At 36.4% G+C, this 15474-nt stretch overlaps 3 protein-coding genes across 3 annotated transcripts; 2 read left to right on the top strand and 1 right to left on the bottom strand.

Annotated features, from left to right (window-relative positions):
* Nucleotides 1-7210: 7210 nt before the first annotated feature.
* Nucleotides 7211-8503, top strand: LOC133792629 (uncharacterized). Its single transcript, XM_062230535.1, has one exon. It carries the CDS (start codon nucleotides 7211-7213, stop codon nucleotides 8501-8503), a length of 1293 nt encoding a protein of 430 aa, XP_062086519.1.
* Nucleotides 8504-12043: 3540 nt separating this feature from the next.
* LOC133792627 (uncharacterized) lies at nucleotides 12044-12703 on the top strand. Its single transcript, XM_062230534.1, has one exon. It carries the CDS (start codon nucleotides 12044-12046, stop codon nucleotides 12701-12703), a length of 660 nt encoding a protein of 219 aa, XP_062086518.1.
* Nucleotides 12704-14020: 1317 nt separating this feature from the next.
* Nucleotides 14021-15393, bottom strand: LOC133792626 (uncharacterized). Its single transcript, XM_062230533.1, has 2 exons — nucleotides 14392-15393; nucleotides 14021-14056 (listed from the first exon to the last, which is right to left on the bottom strand). Exons 1-2 carry the CDS (start codon nucleotides 15391-15393, stop codon nucleotides 14021-14023), a joined length of 1038 nt encoding a protein of 345 aa, XP_062086517.1.
* Between the last annotated feature and the right edge of the window lie 81 nt (nucleotides 15394-15474).

Genomic DNA, 15474 nt, shown 5'->3' with positions numbered 1-15474 from the left:
GTGCTTTCTTAGTTTATTGTTCATTGTTAATTGTCATTAAAATTTCATTATTCAAATAGAAATAAAAGTTTGCTATTGGTAATTATTAGATCAATTCCCTGACGGAACGATAATATATTTCCACTACTATTACTTGTTTATTCGATTGCGTATACTTGCGCAGTAGTAAAAAATTCGCAACAGTGGGCGCCAAATTGTAGAGGTGATTTCCTACAATTGATTAGATGGGCACCAACAACCTGTCAAGAACAAAGAGAAGAGAGACGAGAGTTCAATTGGGAGCACCGGTGGGGTGTCAGCCAAAGGGACTCCGACGCTCAAGTCAGACGGGTTATAATGAGAGATAATAGAAAGCAATAAAATTACGATATAAATAATCGAAATAATGATGGATGGAAGAGTCGTAAAATGGTCCGAGTGACGGTGGCGATGACGGAGGGGCCGAGTGACTAGGTCAGGTCCAATTAGACTGACTAACTAGTCCTGCTTGACTGGATTGCTCAGAAATAGAGTAGCCTTGTTTCAATTAAAGAGTAAAGAAAGTCCAGTGATTATATGATGTTTTTTCTCAACCTCTGATGGTCTTATTTATTGTCCTCCTTTTTGTTCCGTCCTCCTCCGTCTTTCTGATTCGTTTGACTCGCTCCAAGTGGTTTCGTTCCGAGATTCTTGGCGAATGTGATGGGAGCCTTGACTGTTTCAAGGTCCTTGGCTAACTGAGTGTATCCGAATTCGTGTCCGGATATGGTTTTGGGTATTTGGATGGTACTTTGTATATGCGAGCCTATTTTACATGGGCTTGGGCCTTATTGGCTAGTTAGATAGCTTATTGGGCTGACTGACTGCTTGTTGGACTATTATTTATCAAGTATACAGATTTTGTCCACTACAAAAATTAATTTCCAATTTCCAATCCCTATGGAGACGATACTTAATTTATTCATTTATTACTTGTTTGACGACTGTGTACACTTGCACACACTATTAATTTCTCAACAACAACACCCTAGGAAACTCCATGATATTCTAATAAACTTCATATATCAAGTTCATAACAAAGGGAAGGTCCGGAGATGTCAAGTTTGTAAGAATTGCAACAATATGTATAAACATAGATCTACAACATTAATATATAGAACAATATCAGCTAGTTCACAAGAAAATATTAGGAAAGAATCATCTCATTCTTATACATGCAAAGTAGTCAAAATTCATTAGTGCAAAGCTACTAATAAGGCAAACACAATCTCAAAAAAGGACTGAAGTACCATTTAGCAAAGAAAAGTAATGAAAGCCAGTCATATCCCTACTTATAAACAACATTATTGTATAGCAACTAAAATATGACTTTTTCACTAATAGATAATGTTTCTAAAGAAGGTGAAATCCACCTCAAAGCATCCTTCAAGTCAGACTCTCTCTCAGTATTACAATCAGTAATAACTCTGACATGCTTCAAATTAAGCAAGGGATAACGACATATCTTCTTCAAGTTTTCTGGCCAGATGAGAGCCTTGTATAAAAATTTACAGAAACAAACATTAAATATTGTATATAGATTAATAATATGAACTTGAAAGAGCATCACAGAATCAAATAAAAGAAATAATATAAGATAAGTATTGAACATACCTTATATGTGGGAACATGCAGAGTCATAATATTCCAAGAGAACTTGAGATTCACAAGAAAATTCATCATATCGGCAAACCATTTTGTGTCATAGTCTCTCTTCTTATTATGGATTACAATTTTTCCATTCAATGAACTAGACGACTCCATTGATATACTAAAATTGATATTACCTTCATAATAAAAGTATGCCAATTTTGAAGCTGATTCAACTGTAACAACCTTCATGACTCCATTATCGTAGGTGTATTCAGGATTCTTAAAATTGAAACTCTTCAAGTGTTGGCTCGGGATTGTAAGGTGCTTCGAATCCAATACATTGTCGTAGCTCAATGACAAATTCTCAAGAAGAGGGAAATTGGAAATGAGAACTTGTAATGACGATGACTGATTGTCAGTACTGCGACTATTAGATAATGAGAGATTTCTAATTTTCTTGCAAGAAGTGAGATTTATTATGTTCAAGGGAATACCATCTAGCACAAAAGATTCAAGATTTATGGCTTCAACTTGAATTTGTGAATAACCATACATAAAATAAATGTTTTCAAACACAAGTTCCATGAACTTGAGGCTTAAACTTTGTACTAAGAGAACACCATGAGTAGCTAAGAAAGCATAATCATGTAACCGTAATTTCTCAAGAGAAGGACAACCCAACACAAATTTAGCTACTGCATCCTCGTCTGCAATATGAGATTGAAGAACATCTTCCAATGACAAAGTTTTTAAAGATGGAAAACTAAATGAGTAAGAATTATTCAACTTTACCCTCTTCAACTCCAAAATAGTCAAATATCTTGCATTGTCCAGTATTTTAGGCAAGCAGTAGTAGTACTTATACTCAATATGAAGCTTCTGACAGTCCTCTAGGAATAGGCTAAAACTTATGTCCTTAACCTCATTCTCAACTGCAAAAGCTAACCATTTATCTAGGAGACCAGCCTTACTTCTTCGATAGCAATTAAACATCTCAACCTTAAAACTAGTTATGACTGAATCAGCTACAAAATACATGCCTCTCTTGCGGTGTTTCAAATACTTGTTGACATAATTGTAAAACTTTTCAACATCATCATAATCATAATCATCATTATAATAAATAGTAGCATTGGAGAAAAAGAGTGTGGGGACTGAGTACCAGATGAGTTTCCAACGTTTAGAAAGAAGGCATGTCCGAACGACATCTTCGGTGGGGAGAAACGACATGATGTGAAGGATCACCTGATCAGGTAGTTTCGAAATTCTGTCATCATCAACCATTGATGATGTCGTTTTAGCCCTTTTCTTCATGCCCTTGTGATCATCCATAAGTTGTAATCGACCCAAAGTGGATTGTGGACTGTGACAACAGTAAAAGAAACAAAATAAAACCACATACAAACCAGTTCTACAGTATAGAGAAGTTTATCAAATCATTTCCTTTTCGATTCCCATAATAATAATAATGGAAGTAAATTTGAGCATATAAAGATTAGTAAAGGTTGATTAGTTCATACTTACATCATGATTTAGCTGCATAAATTTCCCACTTTCCTCAGAAGGTGAAACGTTCCAAGGACTGAGAGTGAGAATGAGAGTGAGAGTATTAGGTATAGAAATATATATGAGAGTGGAAGTTAGAGAGACGTGTGCAATAAGTTCTAATAAATAATTTCTCTCATAATTTTTAGTGTTTTTTTTTTTAGGTAAACACACATTTTTGTAATTTGAAATTATGCCTTAGAGTATTATCAAAATGATTCAAATTCAAATTTAATTATTTAATTATATATAACTTATAGCGGTTTGATAATATTGATAAAATTTTGCCCATCAAATTTGAGTACAAATTATTATATACGTATAATTTCAAATTATAAGTACACATGAATATTATTGAAAATATTAACAAATTTGTATTTTGATGAAACATAAGTACTATTTTTTTTTATCTTTTATTATTATTATTATATTAACCCTTAAAATTGTGAGGTGTTTCTTTTAAAAGATAATAATGGCTCCTAAATTGGCCAAAAGAAAGTATGCAATTATAATAATAAAAAGGAGAGTAATGTTGGACATGCTAAATACATATGTTTTATACACATTCATATCTATTTAATTTTAATAATAGATTTTTTTAGGGGAATATCATATTACTTTGGCTCCGTTAGGGACAACTTCTAAAAAAAAGTTAAAATGTGATTTCCAAAAAAGCTATATAATAATACTTTTTGAAAAAGTTATACAATAATAGTGTTTGATAAATAGTCGAAAAATAGTTTATTGCTCAAAGCTAAAGTTCACAAAATGAGCAAACTTTTTCTAAAAATAGCTTTTTGAAATATTTTTGCAACAAACTTATTTATTATATATTACTCAAAAATAAAAATATTTCAAATAAATTAATATTATAATAAAATAAACAATATTTAATTCTTACCTTTTTTTTTGTTCAAAAAATATTTTTATAATTTTTATTTATTATATATTATTTTATTTTAGTAAATTTAAATTAACAAACCACTTTAATATATAGTTTATTATACACTATAACTGTTAACTAGCGTTTTAGTCAACGACACTGAGTCAATATGAACAACAAAAAAGAATTTAATGATCTTAAATCAAATACACCACATAAAGATTTATAGTGGTTCGACCCCAAGAGTTGGTAATAACCTACGTCCACTTGCACTTTTATAAATCAATGAAGTCTCAGGCTCAAGATCAAGAAGAAGAAGGTTCAACTGAGTTTTCTAAGCCTAAGAGAAAATACAATTCACTAGAGAGTTTGTATGTAAAGTGCACATAAAATCTAGCTTCCAGATAATGACTGAGAGAGATCTCTCTTTATAGAGTCTCTTAATGGGCTATGAGCCCTTACAAATAATCTAGGTCCTACACGTGTAGTGTGGGATTGTTACAATTTATTACATATTCAAATAACTTGAAAGAAATACATTCAAATATCAGTTACATAAATATTTTGGGATATTTCGTTATATCTCGTGAAATCTGGAACTTCGGGTGAAAACGACTTGTATGTCTAGCATATCTTTCTCAAGCAGTTTCAAGAGATGGCACCAGCTTGCTTCCTCTCGAGCAGGATTAATTCTCAATCTTGGACAAAACAAATAACGATCCCTTGTGCTAATATGGTTTACTTGAGCAGCTACTTCATCTCGACCAGCTCGTTTACCGCCACGTGTCTTCTTCAAATGCCACATCACCATGTCCAGATATGGGTTAAACAATAACATTATTTTTGTATCTGATAGTATTTTTAAATTATAATATATCAAAAACATATAAATTTCATGTTTTAGGAAACAAAATAAAAAATAAAATAATTAAAGACATAAAAAGTGAGTGTTTTGAGATAACTTAACTTTTACATATTTATGATTATATAATGAACAATATATAATATCATTATCATTGTAATTCAAATCTTAGTTACATCGATTTGCTTATAATATATACATACAACAATATAAATTATATAATATAATATAATATTTTTGTGTATGATAACTTTTTTAGTCTCTTATCAAAAACATATTTAATTTAAACATGTGAATTTATTTTAATAAAATAAAATAAATATGACATCCTGATACGACTTTTCCAAATCACGACACTTTAAAATCTGTAATTTACGAAACACTCGGGAGTTTTTCCCCACAGCACAGCTACAATTGCTTTTCCTTACAGCACAACCGTACCATACTGGTTCTTTTAACTGTGGTTACAATTAAATATAAATATGTATAATTGGAGTGTATTCCAATCATTGCTAAACAATAAAAAAAAAACTTTTTTTTCATTGTTACTATGCTACATATGTAATAAACTTGCTATAAAATGATTTTTTAAATGGATCTATATGCTCTGTTTACTAACATTTGTGTAGGTTTATCCTATCAACTGCCTATGCTTTTCTAAACAATCTAAAGGATGATAAATGTGAACCCGAAACCTATGAGGAAGCTATGGCAAGCAACGAATCCAAACAGTGGGTTAGTACCATAGAAGAAGAAATTGAGTCTCTTTTGAAGAACAACACTTGGAAACTGACTAGTAGACATAAAGGTAAAAGTGTTGTGGCATGTAAATGGTTGTACAAAATTAAAGAAGGCAGAAACAAGGAAGAACCTATTCAGTTTAAGGCTAGACTGGTTGCTAAGAGGTTTACACAAAAGGAGGGAATTGAATACACTGAGATATTCTCCCATGTAGTTAAATACAAGACTATAAGAATAATCCTATGCATAACAACACAATTTAACATGGAAGTGGACCAAATGGATGTTACTATTGCCTTTCTACATGGAGAACTTGAGGAGGATATCTACATGGAGCAGCCTAAAGGTATTAAGGTTGAAGGGAAGGAGAACCTAGTTTGCAAATTGATTAAGTCTTTGTATGGGCTAAAACAGTCTCCTAGACAATGGAACAAAATGTTTGATTCTTTTATAACTAAACAAGGATTCCTTATAAGTTATTTTGACACTTGTTTATGTTTTAAGGATACTCATATTCAAGAAGTCATCTACCTATTGTTACTGTTATATGTAGATGACGTATTAATCATTAGCAAAAAGAGATCCAAAGTAGACCTTGTGAAGGGTCTACTCAAATCTGAGTGATAACTCTACAAAATAGAGTTATTTTACCACTTTTTATGTGCTAATTGTTACTTAATTCTTGAGTTTTTAATTGATTTATTAAATTTTAAAGTAATTTTGAATTTATTGGGTTTATTTTGATTTTATATATTTTTGTGTGTTTTTATAGTTATTTTGTTGTAAAATGTTGTAGTTAATTTTTTGAATTATTGTTGTTAAATTTGAGGTAAAAAAAAATGTTGTATTATTGAAATTAAATGTTAAATATAAATTAAGTTATAATTAATATTTTCAAAGAATTAAATTGATTTATTTTATAATTGAAAATATTTTATTATGATTTATTTTATATTTATTTTGTAGGGAATTAATGACATTTTTACTCTTGAAAAAGAAAGAAAAATGAAGGAAATGTGGTATTTTCAAGAATTAAAGCTGAAAGAAATAAGAGTAATATGGCATTTCTGAAAAGCTCTGGCCCAAGGCCCACACGCCAGGCCCAACCTTCAGCCTAGGCCAGCCAGCTCCAGCCCCTTCCCCAAGTCTCCTTGCCATTTCCTTCAGCCTTTGGGGCACCTGCCAGCACCGAAGACTACTCATCCCAGCTGCACCACCAAAGCAGCCAGCCGCCTGATGCGCCAGCTGCTGTCCCCTCCCTCGCGCTCCGTGCATGCATGCTGCAGTTCTCCTTCACGTCTCTCACCAGGAATAAACAAAAAAGAAGCCAACATTTATAGATATAGGGTGGATGTTTATATATACAAAATGATGAAGACACATTAACTATGATAATATAATAATAATATTAATGGCAAAAGTATATATAATGATGATAAAAAACGGTAGGGATTGAAATATTGCATTGAAATAAAAAAGTCTTGTCTCTTGACATGTTTTGCTGTCTGTTGTCTCAATCGGTGTGAGTTTGCTTCTGAATTACTGGGAGGGTGAGGGACGAGTTCTTCATGGCTTCATCAAGTGCCACGATCGATGATCTGGATGCAAGATGGGGAGAGTTTCATATTGCAGAAGAAGATGGACAGGGGCTGATTCTTGAGGAAGATCCAGAAACAGTAGAAGATGATCTCTTTGATGCGCGATGGTGTCTTGTGGGCAAACTACTGGGAGGCAGAGTTGCAGATTTTGATGCACTCAAGAACGTCCTGGCTTCACTGTGGCGGCCTGTGAAGGGAATGTTTGTGAAACAACTGGAGCCAAACAGATTCTTATTTCAATTTTGCCATGAGATTGACATCAACAGGGTGCTAGAGGGGTCCCCTTGGACCTTTAATCGATCCCCCGTTATTTTGGAGAGGTTAAAAATGGGAGATAACCCTAGATTGATTCCACTTAATACAATGGAAATATGGGTTCAAGTTTACAACCTTAAAGCGGGTTTTATGTCTGACCGAGTTCTTAAAGCATGTGGAGGCTTTATAGGTACATTTATCTCATCTTGTCCTAAGAACTACACTGGTGTTTGGAGGGAATTTCTGAGGGTGCGGGTCCGAATTAACATTGAACAACCCCTAAAAAGGAGAATGAAGATACAGAACTCAAAGGGGGAGGCTTTCTGGGCAGAGTTCAAATATGAGAGGCTACCCACTTTTTGTTTCATTTGTGGTATCCTTGGGCACTCAGAAAAGTTTTGTATACGGTTGTTTGAAACAGAAACAGAGCACTTACCCAAACCATATGGGTTGTTTATGAGAGCCCCTGACCGACGGCAAGGGAAGCAGATTGGTGCTCCGTGGCTCCTCGAGAATATGGCACGACCAGCCCCAACGCAGCAGGAAGGAAGTACGCCGTTGATGAACTCAGATTCTGTCCAAGCTAGATCTCGAGGTGGCCGTGATCCTCAGATACATGCGACGGATTTGGTGGGATCTGGAGTTATTGCAAGGGCAGGAAATCAGGATGAGAGGCGTGGACTCAGTGGGGAATCAAGTCTCATGGTTGGCGCCGTTACCATGGGAGAGAATCGTGGGATAGCGAGATCTATGGGGAGTAAAGGAGGAAGCAATCCAGCTGGTGCCACTCTTGAAGATTCTGAAATGAATATGGGTGTGGAGAGCTTGAACGCACGGGATGGAGGCTGTCAAAATAATGAGAGTTTCTTATTCCTAGACCCTAAAAGAAGGAGGGTTCAAATGGGCCAAAGTGAGGAATTGGAAGTGGGCCGAAACATGGATATGGATTTGGGCCGAGAAGATGTGGAGATGAGGAGATTCGGGCTGGGCTTTTATCTCATAATGTGAGTACAAATCCAATATTAGGGGCTGGGCTTGATACAAATGGTGACAATGGAGGTGAAAATTCTGAAGGTGGTTTTTTTCCAAAAAATGTGATGGAGGCGGGTACCAACTCTGGGGCCCGCCGAGAATTATGAGTTTATTAAGTTGGAATTGCCGGGGGCTTGGGAACCCACGGGCTCTTCAATTCCTTAAGGAAATTATTTTCCAAAAGAGACCCAATGTAGTATTTTTGTGTGAGACTTTTATTAATAAAGAAAGGGTGAATTCTATCAAGTGGCAATTGGGATTTGAGGGTAGTTTTGTGGTGGATGCGCAGGGTCATAGCGGAGGTTTAATTATGCTTTGGCGGAAAGCGGAAGAGGGAAGGTTAATGAGCTATAGTTTCAACCACATCGATATTGCGTTGAAATTGGAAAATCACCCTGAATTTCGTTTAACTGGTTTTTATGGGGAACCGCAACGAAGCTTACGCCACAATTCTTGGAGGAAAATTAAACAGCTAGCAGGTGCTTCAGAATTGCCTTGGTGTCTAATTGGAGATCTCAATAATGTGCTCTATCAATGGGAGAAAAGAGGTGGTCGTGCTTATCCCCGTGGTTTAATCACTGGGTTCCAGGAGACTCTTACTGAATGTGGGTTGAGCGATATGGAGATGATGGGTCATCCCTATACTTGGGAAAGAGGGAGAGGTACGCCGAATTGGATTGAGGTGAGACTTGATCGTGCTCTTATATCACAACCTTGGAGAACAATTTTCTATGCAGCTAAACTAGTCAACCTTGAGATCTCTGTTTCTGATCATTCTCCCATTTGGTTGGATCTCGCTTATCAAGTACGGGATCCGGTCATTAGGAGGTTTCGGTTTGAGAATGCTTGGGTTCGGGAGCCTATGTGCCGCCAAATTGTATCTGACCACTGGAGAGCGTACAGTGCTGATTCTTTCCAGGAAAAAATTAAATGTTGCAGTACTGCTCTCGCGGAATGGGGGAAGGATATTACAGGTAAATTTAAGGAACGCATAAGTCACTGTAATAGACTATTGAAGCAGTTGAAAGGTCAGAGAGATGAGGAGTCTGTTCGACGGTACCAGGAGATTCACAGCTGTCTATTCGAGGTACTCACACAGAAAGAAATATTTTGGCGCCAAAGATCGAAGCAGTTATGGTTACAAGTTGGTGACCAAAACACAAAATTCTTTCATGCTTGTGCAAGTACCAGGAAAAGAATTAACCAGCTCACTTCCCTTAAGGATGATCATGGCACGTGGGTGGATTGGGAGCATGGTTTGGGTGAGGTGATTGTTGACTATTTCAGAAATATCTTTGCATCTTCAACTACCGCCTGGGATAGAGTTATAGAGTGTGTTCTAGAGAGCATAACAGAGGAGATAAATCTGGAGCTGCTTTTACCAGTGGATGTCGGCGAAGTTAAGGAAGCACTGTTCCAAATGCACCCAGATAAGTCGCCAGGTCCGGATGGCTTTAACCCGGGCTTTTATCAGAAATTTTGGGACATTGTGGGTCCTGATGTGGTACGATTGGTTCAACATTTTTTTATGTTTGCTGAGTTTCCTGATCACCTTGATCAAACTCGTATTGTTCTTATTCCTAAGAAGTCTAAACCTGAGACTATGAGTGATCTTAGGCCTATTGCTTTATGTAATGTGATTTATAAAATTGTTTCAAAAGTGGTGGCCAATAGATTGAAGAAGTTTCTCCATAACATTATTTCTGAGACCCAAAGTGCGTTTATTCCTGGTAGGCTCATAACAGATAATATTATGGTTTCCTTTGAGGTTATGCATTATCTCAAGAGGAAATCGACAGGAAAGGAAGGGTTCATGGCTATCAAACTGGATATGAGTAAGGCATATTATAGGGTTGAATGGGGATTCCTGCATGCAATGTTAAAAAAGATGGGTTTTAGCGACCACTGGATAAAGATTGTGATGCGGTGTGTGAGCTCAGTTTCCTATAAAGTTATCTCTGGGTGCCATGAGCTGGGTCCAATAATACCAAGCAGAGGTTTGAGACAAGGTGATCCCTTATCCCCTTATCTCTTTATTATCTGTGCAGAAGGCTTTTCAGCTTTAATCTCAGACTATGAAAGGAGAGGTAAGCTTCAGGCGTGTAAAGTGGCTAGGGGGGCCCCTACGGTCTCTCATATGTTCTTCGCAGATGATAGTTATCTATACTGTAAAGCTACAGAGAGTGCAGCGAATAGTGTGATGGAACTTCTGGGCTACTTTCAATTGGCCTCGGGGCAACAGGTGAATCTAAGTAAATCCTCGGTCTTTTTTAGTACCAATACAAGAGCTGATGCCAGAATCAAGATCTGTGATATGCTGAAGGTGAGCGAAGCTGGAGAGTCTTGTACATACTTGGGGCTTCCTAATATTTTGGGTAGGAATAAGAACACCATCCTGGGTTTTCTAAAGGACAAGATGAGGAAAAAGATTCAAAGCTGGGAGGGGAAATTCCTCTCGAAGGCAGGTAAGGAGTTATTAATCAAGACAGTAGCTCAATCCCTACCGAGTTATGCTATGAATGTTTTCTTATTACCATTGGGATTGTGCCAAGAGATGGAGCAGCTTATGTGCAGTTACTGGTGGAAGTCATCCTCAAGAAATAACAAAGGTATTCACTGGAAGAGTTGGGAGAAGCTGTCAACCCATAAGTCCAAAGGTGGGATGGGATTTCGCAATCTACACGATTTCAACCTGGCCCTTCTCAGCAAACAAGGTTGGCGCCTGCTATGCCAACCTAACACTTTGGTCACCAGGATTTTCAAAGCAAGATATTTTGGGGGTGGGAATTTCTTGACTGCAGAACTAGGAAGTAATCCTAGCTTCATTTGGCGCAGTATATTTGCGTCTCAGGAGATTGTGGGCGCTGGGGCTTGGAGAAGAATTGGAAATGGGTCTCAGACTTCTATTGTTCGTGACCCTTGGCTACCATGCGAAGTGAATCCGAGAATTAGTACTACCCATCCTGCCTTAGCCGAGAAAAAAGTAGAAGCTCTGATGGTCACTGGGAGAGTTGCCTGGGATGAAGACTTGGTTCGAGATTTGTTTAATCAACGGGATGCTAATCTTATCGTAGGCATTCCCTTACATTCTAGTCGTCTGGCAGATGCGTGGTTTTGGGCCTTTGAGTCCTCAGGTCGACTCACTGTGAAGAGCGCATATCGCTATTTGCAGCAGGACAAAGATGGTGGGTCTCAGATTGACAGATCAAGTTTTTGGAATAAACTTTGGAAACTTCGGGTACCCCCAAAAGTTAAAGATTTGGTGTGGAGAGCATCTTCTGATTGTCTGCCCACAAAGGTTCACCTTCGACTAAAACAGGTGGATTTGACGCCACATGTCCAGTGTGCCAAGTTAGTGGGGAATCTATCATCCATTGCTTAGTGGAATGCCCTTTTGCGAGAGCTAGCTGGGCTCGTACAGGTATCGGTGTGTGCACTAGTGTGGAAGGGACTTTTTCTGCATGGTTGGAGTCTTTATTCCAAACCTTTGATGATGAGAAGAGGAAAGTTATAGCTATGACATGTTGGGCTCTATGGAGGGTGAGGAATGATTGTGTGTGGAAGGGGAAAGTTGCTCGAGTGGCAACTGTGACAAGTTTGGCTAAAAATACTCTAGACCAATGGACTAAAGCTCAAGATAGATTTGAAGTGCCAACCGCAGCATTCTTGATTGAAGCAGATGGAGCTGATATTTGGAGAAGGCCAGCTGCAGGTGTTATAAAGATCAATGTTGATGCAGCGCTGTTTTCTGAATCTTCAACATATAGCTTTGCATGTGTGGCTCGGAATGATCAGGGTCATACCTTGGAAGCTATAACTTGTTGTCGGAATGGGGTAGTGTCTCCTGAATTAGCAGAAGCAATGGGGATGCGAGAGGCTTTGAGTTGGATCAAGAAGAAATCATGGGATAAGGTGACTATCGAGACTGACTGCCTCACAGTTGTCCAGGCCCTTCGTTGTTCAATTTCTATGGACTCTTATTTTGGGAGTCTAATCACTGAGTGTAAGGGTTTGTGGAGTGATGTTAAGAATATTAAAATTTTATTTGTTAAGCGGTCTGCGAACAGTGTTGCTCATGCTCTTGCTAGAGCATCCTGTCATGTTGCTGACTGTACTTTCAGGGGAGGTGATCTCTCTCCTGCTATTCTTGATGTAATTTCGAAGGACAGTTGCTAATAAAATTCCTTCTTTATTTCAAAAAAAAAAAAAAAACGGTAGGGATTTAAGAGTTGTCATTAATATTAATATTATTATTATTTAGTTATTTTAAGTATATTTTAGTCTTTTTTCTCTTGTAACCCTTTAGTTTTGTATTTTATGTTTTAGCCCCTTCTTCTTTCTATAAATAGGATTATAATTTCACTAATTCACCATATTTTCTCTTAGACCACTTCTTTCCATCTCTCTATTCTCTCCATATTTTTCTTTTCTTAGATTTTATGTATTTGTAGATGAATAATTTGGGGGTTCCTCCTCCAAATTTTCCTATTTATGTTTGTAATTTTTAGTTTGTATTTGCTATTCTAATTATGAGTTTCTAATCTTTTTAAGATTATTAAGGTGATGATGAAACAATATGTAACTAGATAGTATTTATTTTGATGTTGATTTCCCATTTTGTGCAACAAAGTTTATGGAATTTTATTCTTCAAATATCTTCTTTCATCTTAAATATCATGTATTTTGGATTGTTAGCACATATTTACACTTTGTTATTCATTAGTGCAAAAACATAATATTCTTTGTGTAAGATGTGTCATTAAATTGTACACATCTATGCTTAGAACAAAAATATTATGTTTTGCCTTATAAATAATGTTAATTGATTTATTTGTTATTTCATTAGATTGATTTACATTAAATACTTTGAAATTATAATTTTAAAAAGTGAAGAAAAATCTTATCTTTTTATAAGTAATTTGTGTTTAAAATTATAAATCTATTTGGAAAATGATAGTTTGAATTATTTTAACTATCACTAAAACTTGAGAATCAATATACTAATAAATATTATTAAACTTACATTTTATGGATTCTAGTGTCTTAATAATTTTTTTTTTTAACACTTATTTTCAAATCATTATTGGTTTATTTTTATTTTCTTAAATAGCTTTATTTTTCAATCTTTTATTTTATGTTCATAATATTAAAACTCATCAATCTTTGGAGCTAGGTTAGAATTTATTAATTTTGATTTTAAATAGTTTTCTTTTTTTATTTTAGATAACTCCTTTGGGTTCGATCTCGTGCTTACACGAACACTATATTCCATATACGATTCGTGCGCTTGCGAGTATAAATTTTTAAAACATACCCGTTTTGGGTCCATCACTGAGTTTGAGATGAAAGATCTTGGAATAGCTACCAAGATCTTGGGGATTAACATCTCAAGGAATAGAAACAAAGGAGAACTAATGCTACATCAAAAGGACTACATTTTAAAGAACATTGAGAAGTTCTCAATGATAGGAGCTAAAGTAACTAAACTACCTATTACAAACCAACACCAGCTATCTTGGTCACAATGCCCTAAAGATAAAGAAGAACACAAATATATGAGCAATATCCCTTATGCTAGTGTTGTGGGATCTATTATGCACTTAATGGTGTGAACTAGGCTGGATCTAGCCTATGCTATAAGTATATTAAACATGTATATGTTAAACACAGGAAAAGAACATTGGCAGGCCATGAAATGGTTATTTAGATACCTAATTGGGTCAACTACAGTGGGTCTTAGACACAGAAGTTATCACGGTGGAATTAAAGTAGAGGGATACGCAGATGCTGATTATGCAGGGGACAAAGACACTTGAAGATCTACATCTACCTATTTTTTGGCATCTGCCTATTGGTCCTCGTACAATAGCAAAACAAGATTGAAGTACTCCGAATGCTCGCTCAACATCTTTGCGTACTACTTCTTGGCATCGGGCAAATAATTTTCTTTTCTCTCCTTGAGGCAGTGGGATAGTTTTAACAAATGTACCCCACTCTAGATAGATACCATCCACTAGATAGTACCCCTTGTTGTATTGTGTGACATTTATCGTAAACTCAACTCTTAGAGCTTTCCCTTGTAAGATATCAGTGAATAATGGGGATTGATTTAACACGTTGAGATCATTATTGGATCCTGGAACACCAAAAAATGCATGCCATATCCAAAGATCTTGTGACGCAACTGCTTCGAGCATGATTGTTGGTTTGTCGTAATCACCTCGTGTGAATTGGCATTTCCATGCAACTGGGCAATTTTTCCATTCCCAGTGCATACAATCAATGCTTCCCAACATGCCTGGAAAACCATGCACCTCCCCCATTTGAAGTAAGCGACGAATGTCCCCAGCATTGGGCTGTCTTAAATATTTGGTCCCAAAAATATCATTCACTCCTCGAACGAAATTGACTAGACATTCAATAGCGGTAGTTTCACCAATTCGAACATACTCATCAACATAATCGGCAGGCGCTCCATATGCCAACATTCGCATAGCAGCAGTGCACTTCTGTAATGGCGAAAGCCCCCTTCTACCGACTGCATCAAACCTCATATAGAAATACTCTGAATGATTTTCTAGAGCTTGCACTATGCGTAGGAATACATGTCTACGCATTCTAAATCTTCTTCGAAATTGATATTCTGTATACACCGGTTCATCAGAAAAGTAGTCATCAAACAAACGTTGGTGTCCTTCTACATGACCCCTATCAATGTGGGCTCTCTTTCTTCCTTGTCTTGTTGAGCTAACCCCATCCATGAGTGCTTTGAAATATTGATCATCATGATCGTCAGTACACTCTGCAATTATGATATCCTCTAGACTCATATTGTCGTATGGATTCGGAGAATTTTGCGAATCCATTGTCGAACTTAGAGTATATGATATTTGGGAATGAAAGATGAATGAGAGAGTAAAATGAAGGATTGAATGGAGAGTTGAGTA

The sequence above is a fragment of the Humulus lupulus genome, chromosome 7, assembly GCF_963169125.1.
Source record: "Humulus lupulus chromosome 7, drHumLupu1.1, whole genome shotgun sequence".
Classification (NCBI taxonomy): Eukaryota; Viridiplantae; Streptophyta; class Magnoliopsida; order Rosales; family Cannabaceae; genus Humulus; species Humulus lupulus.
Note: the sequence above shows the minus strand (reverse complement) of the source record. Positions and strands in the feature narration are given on the sequence as shown.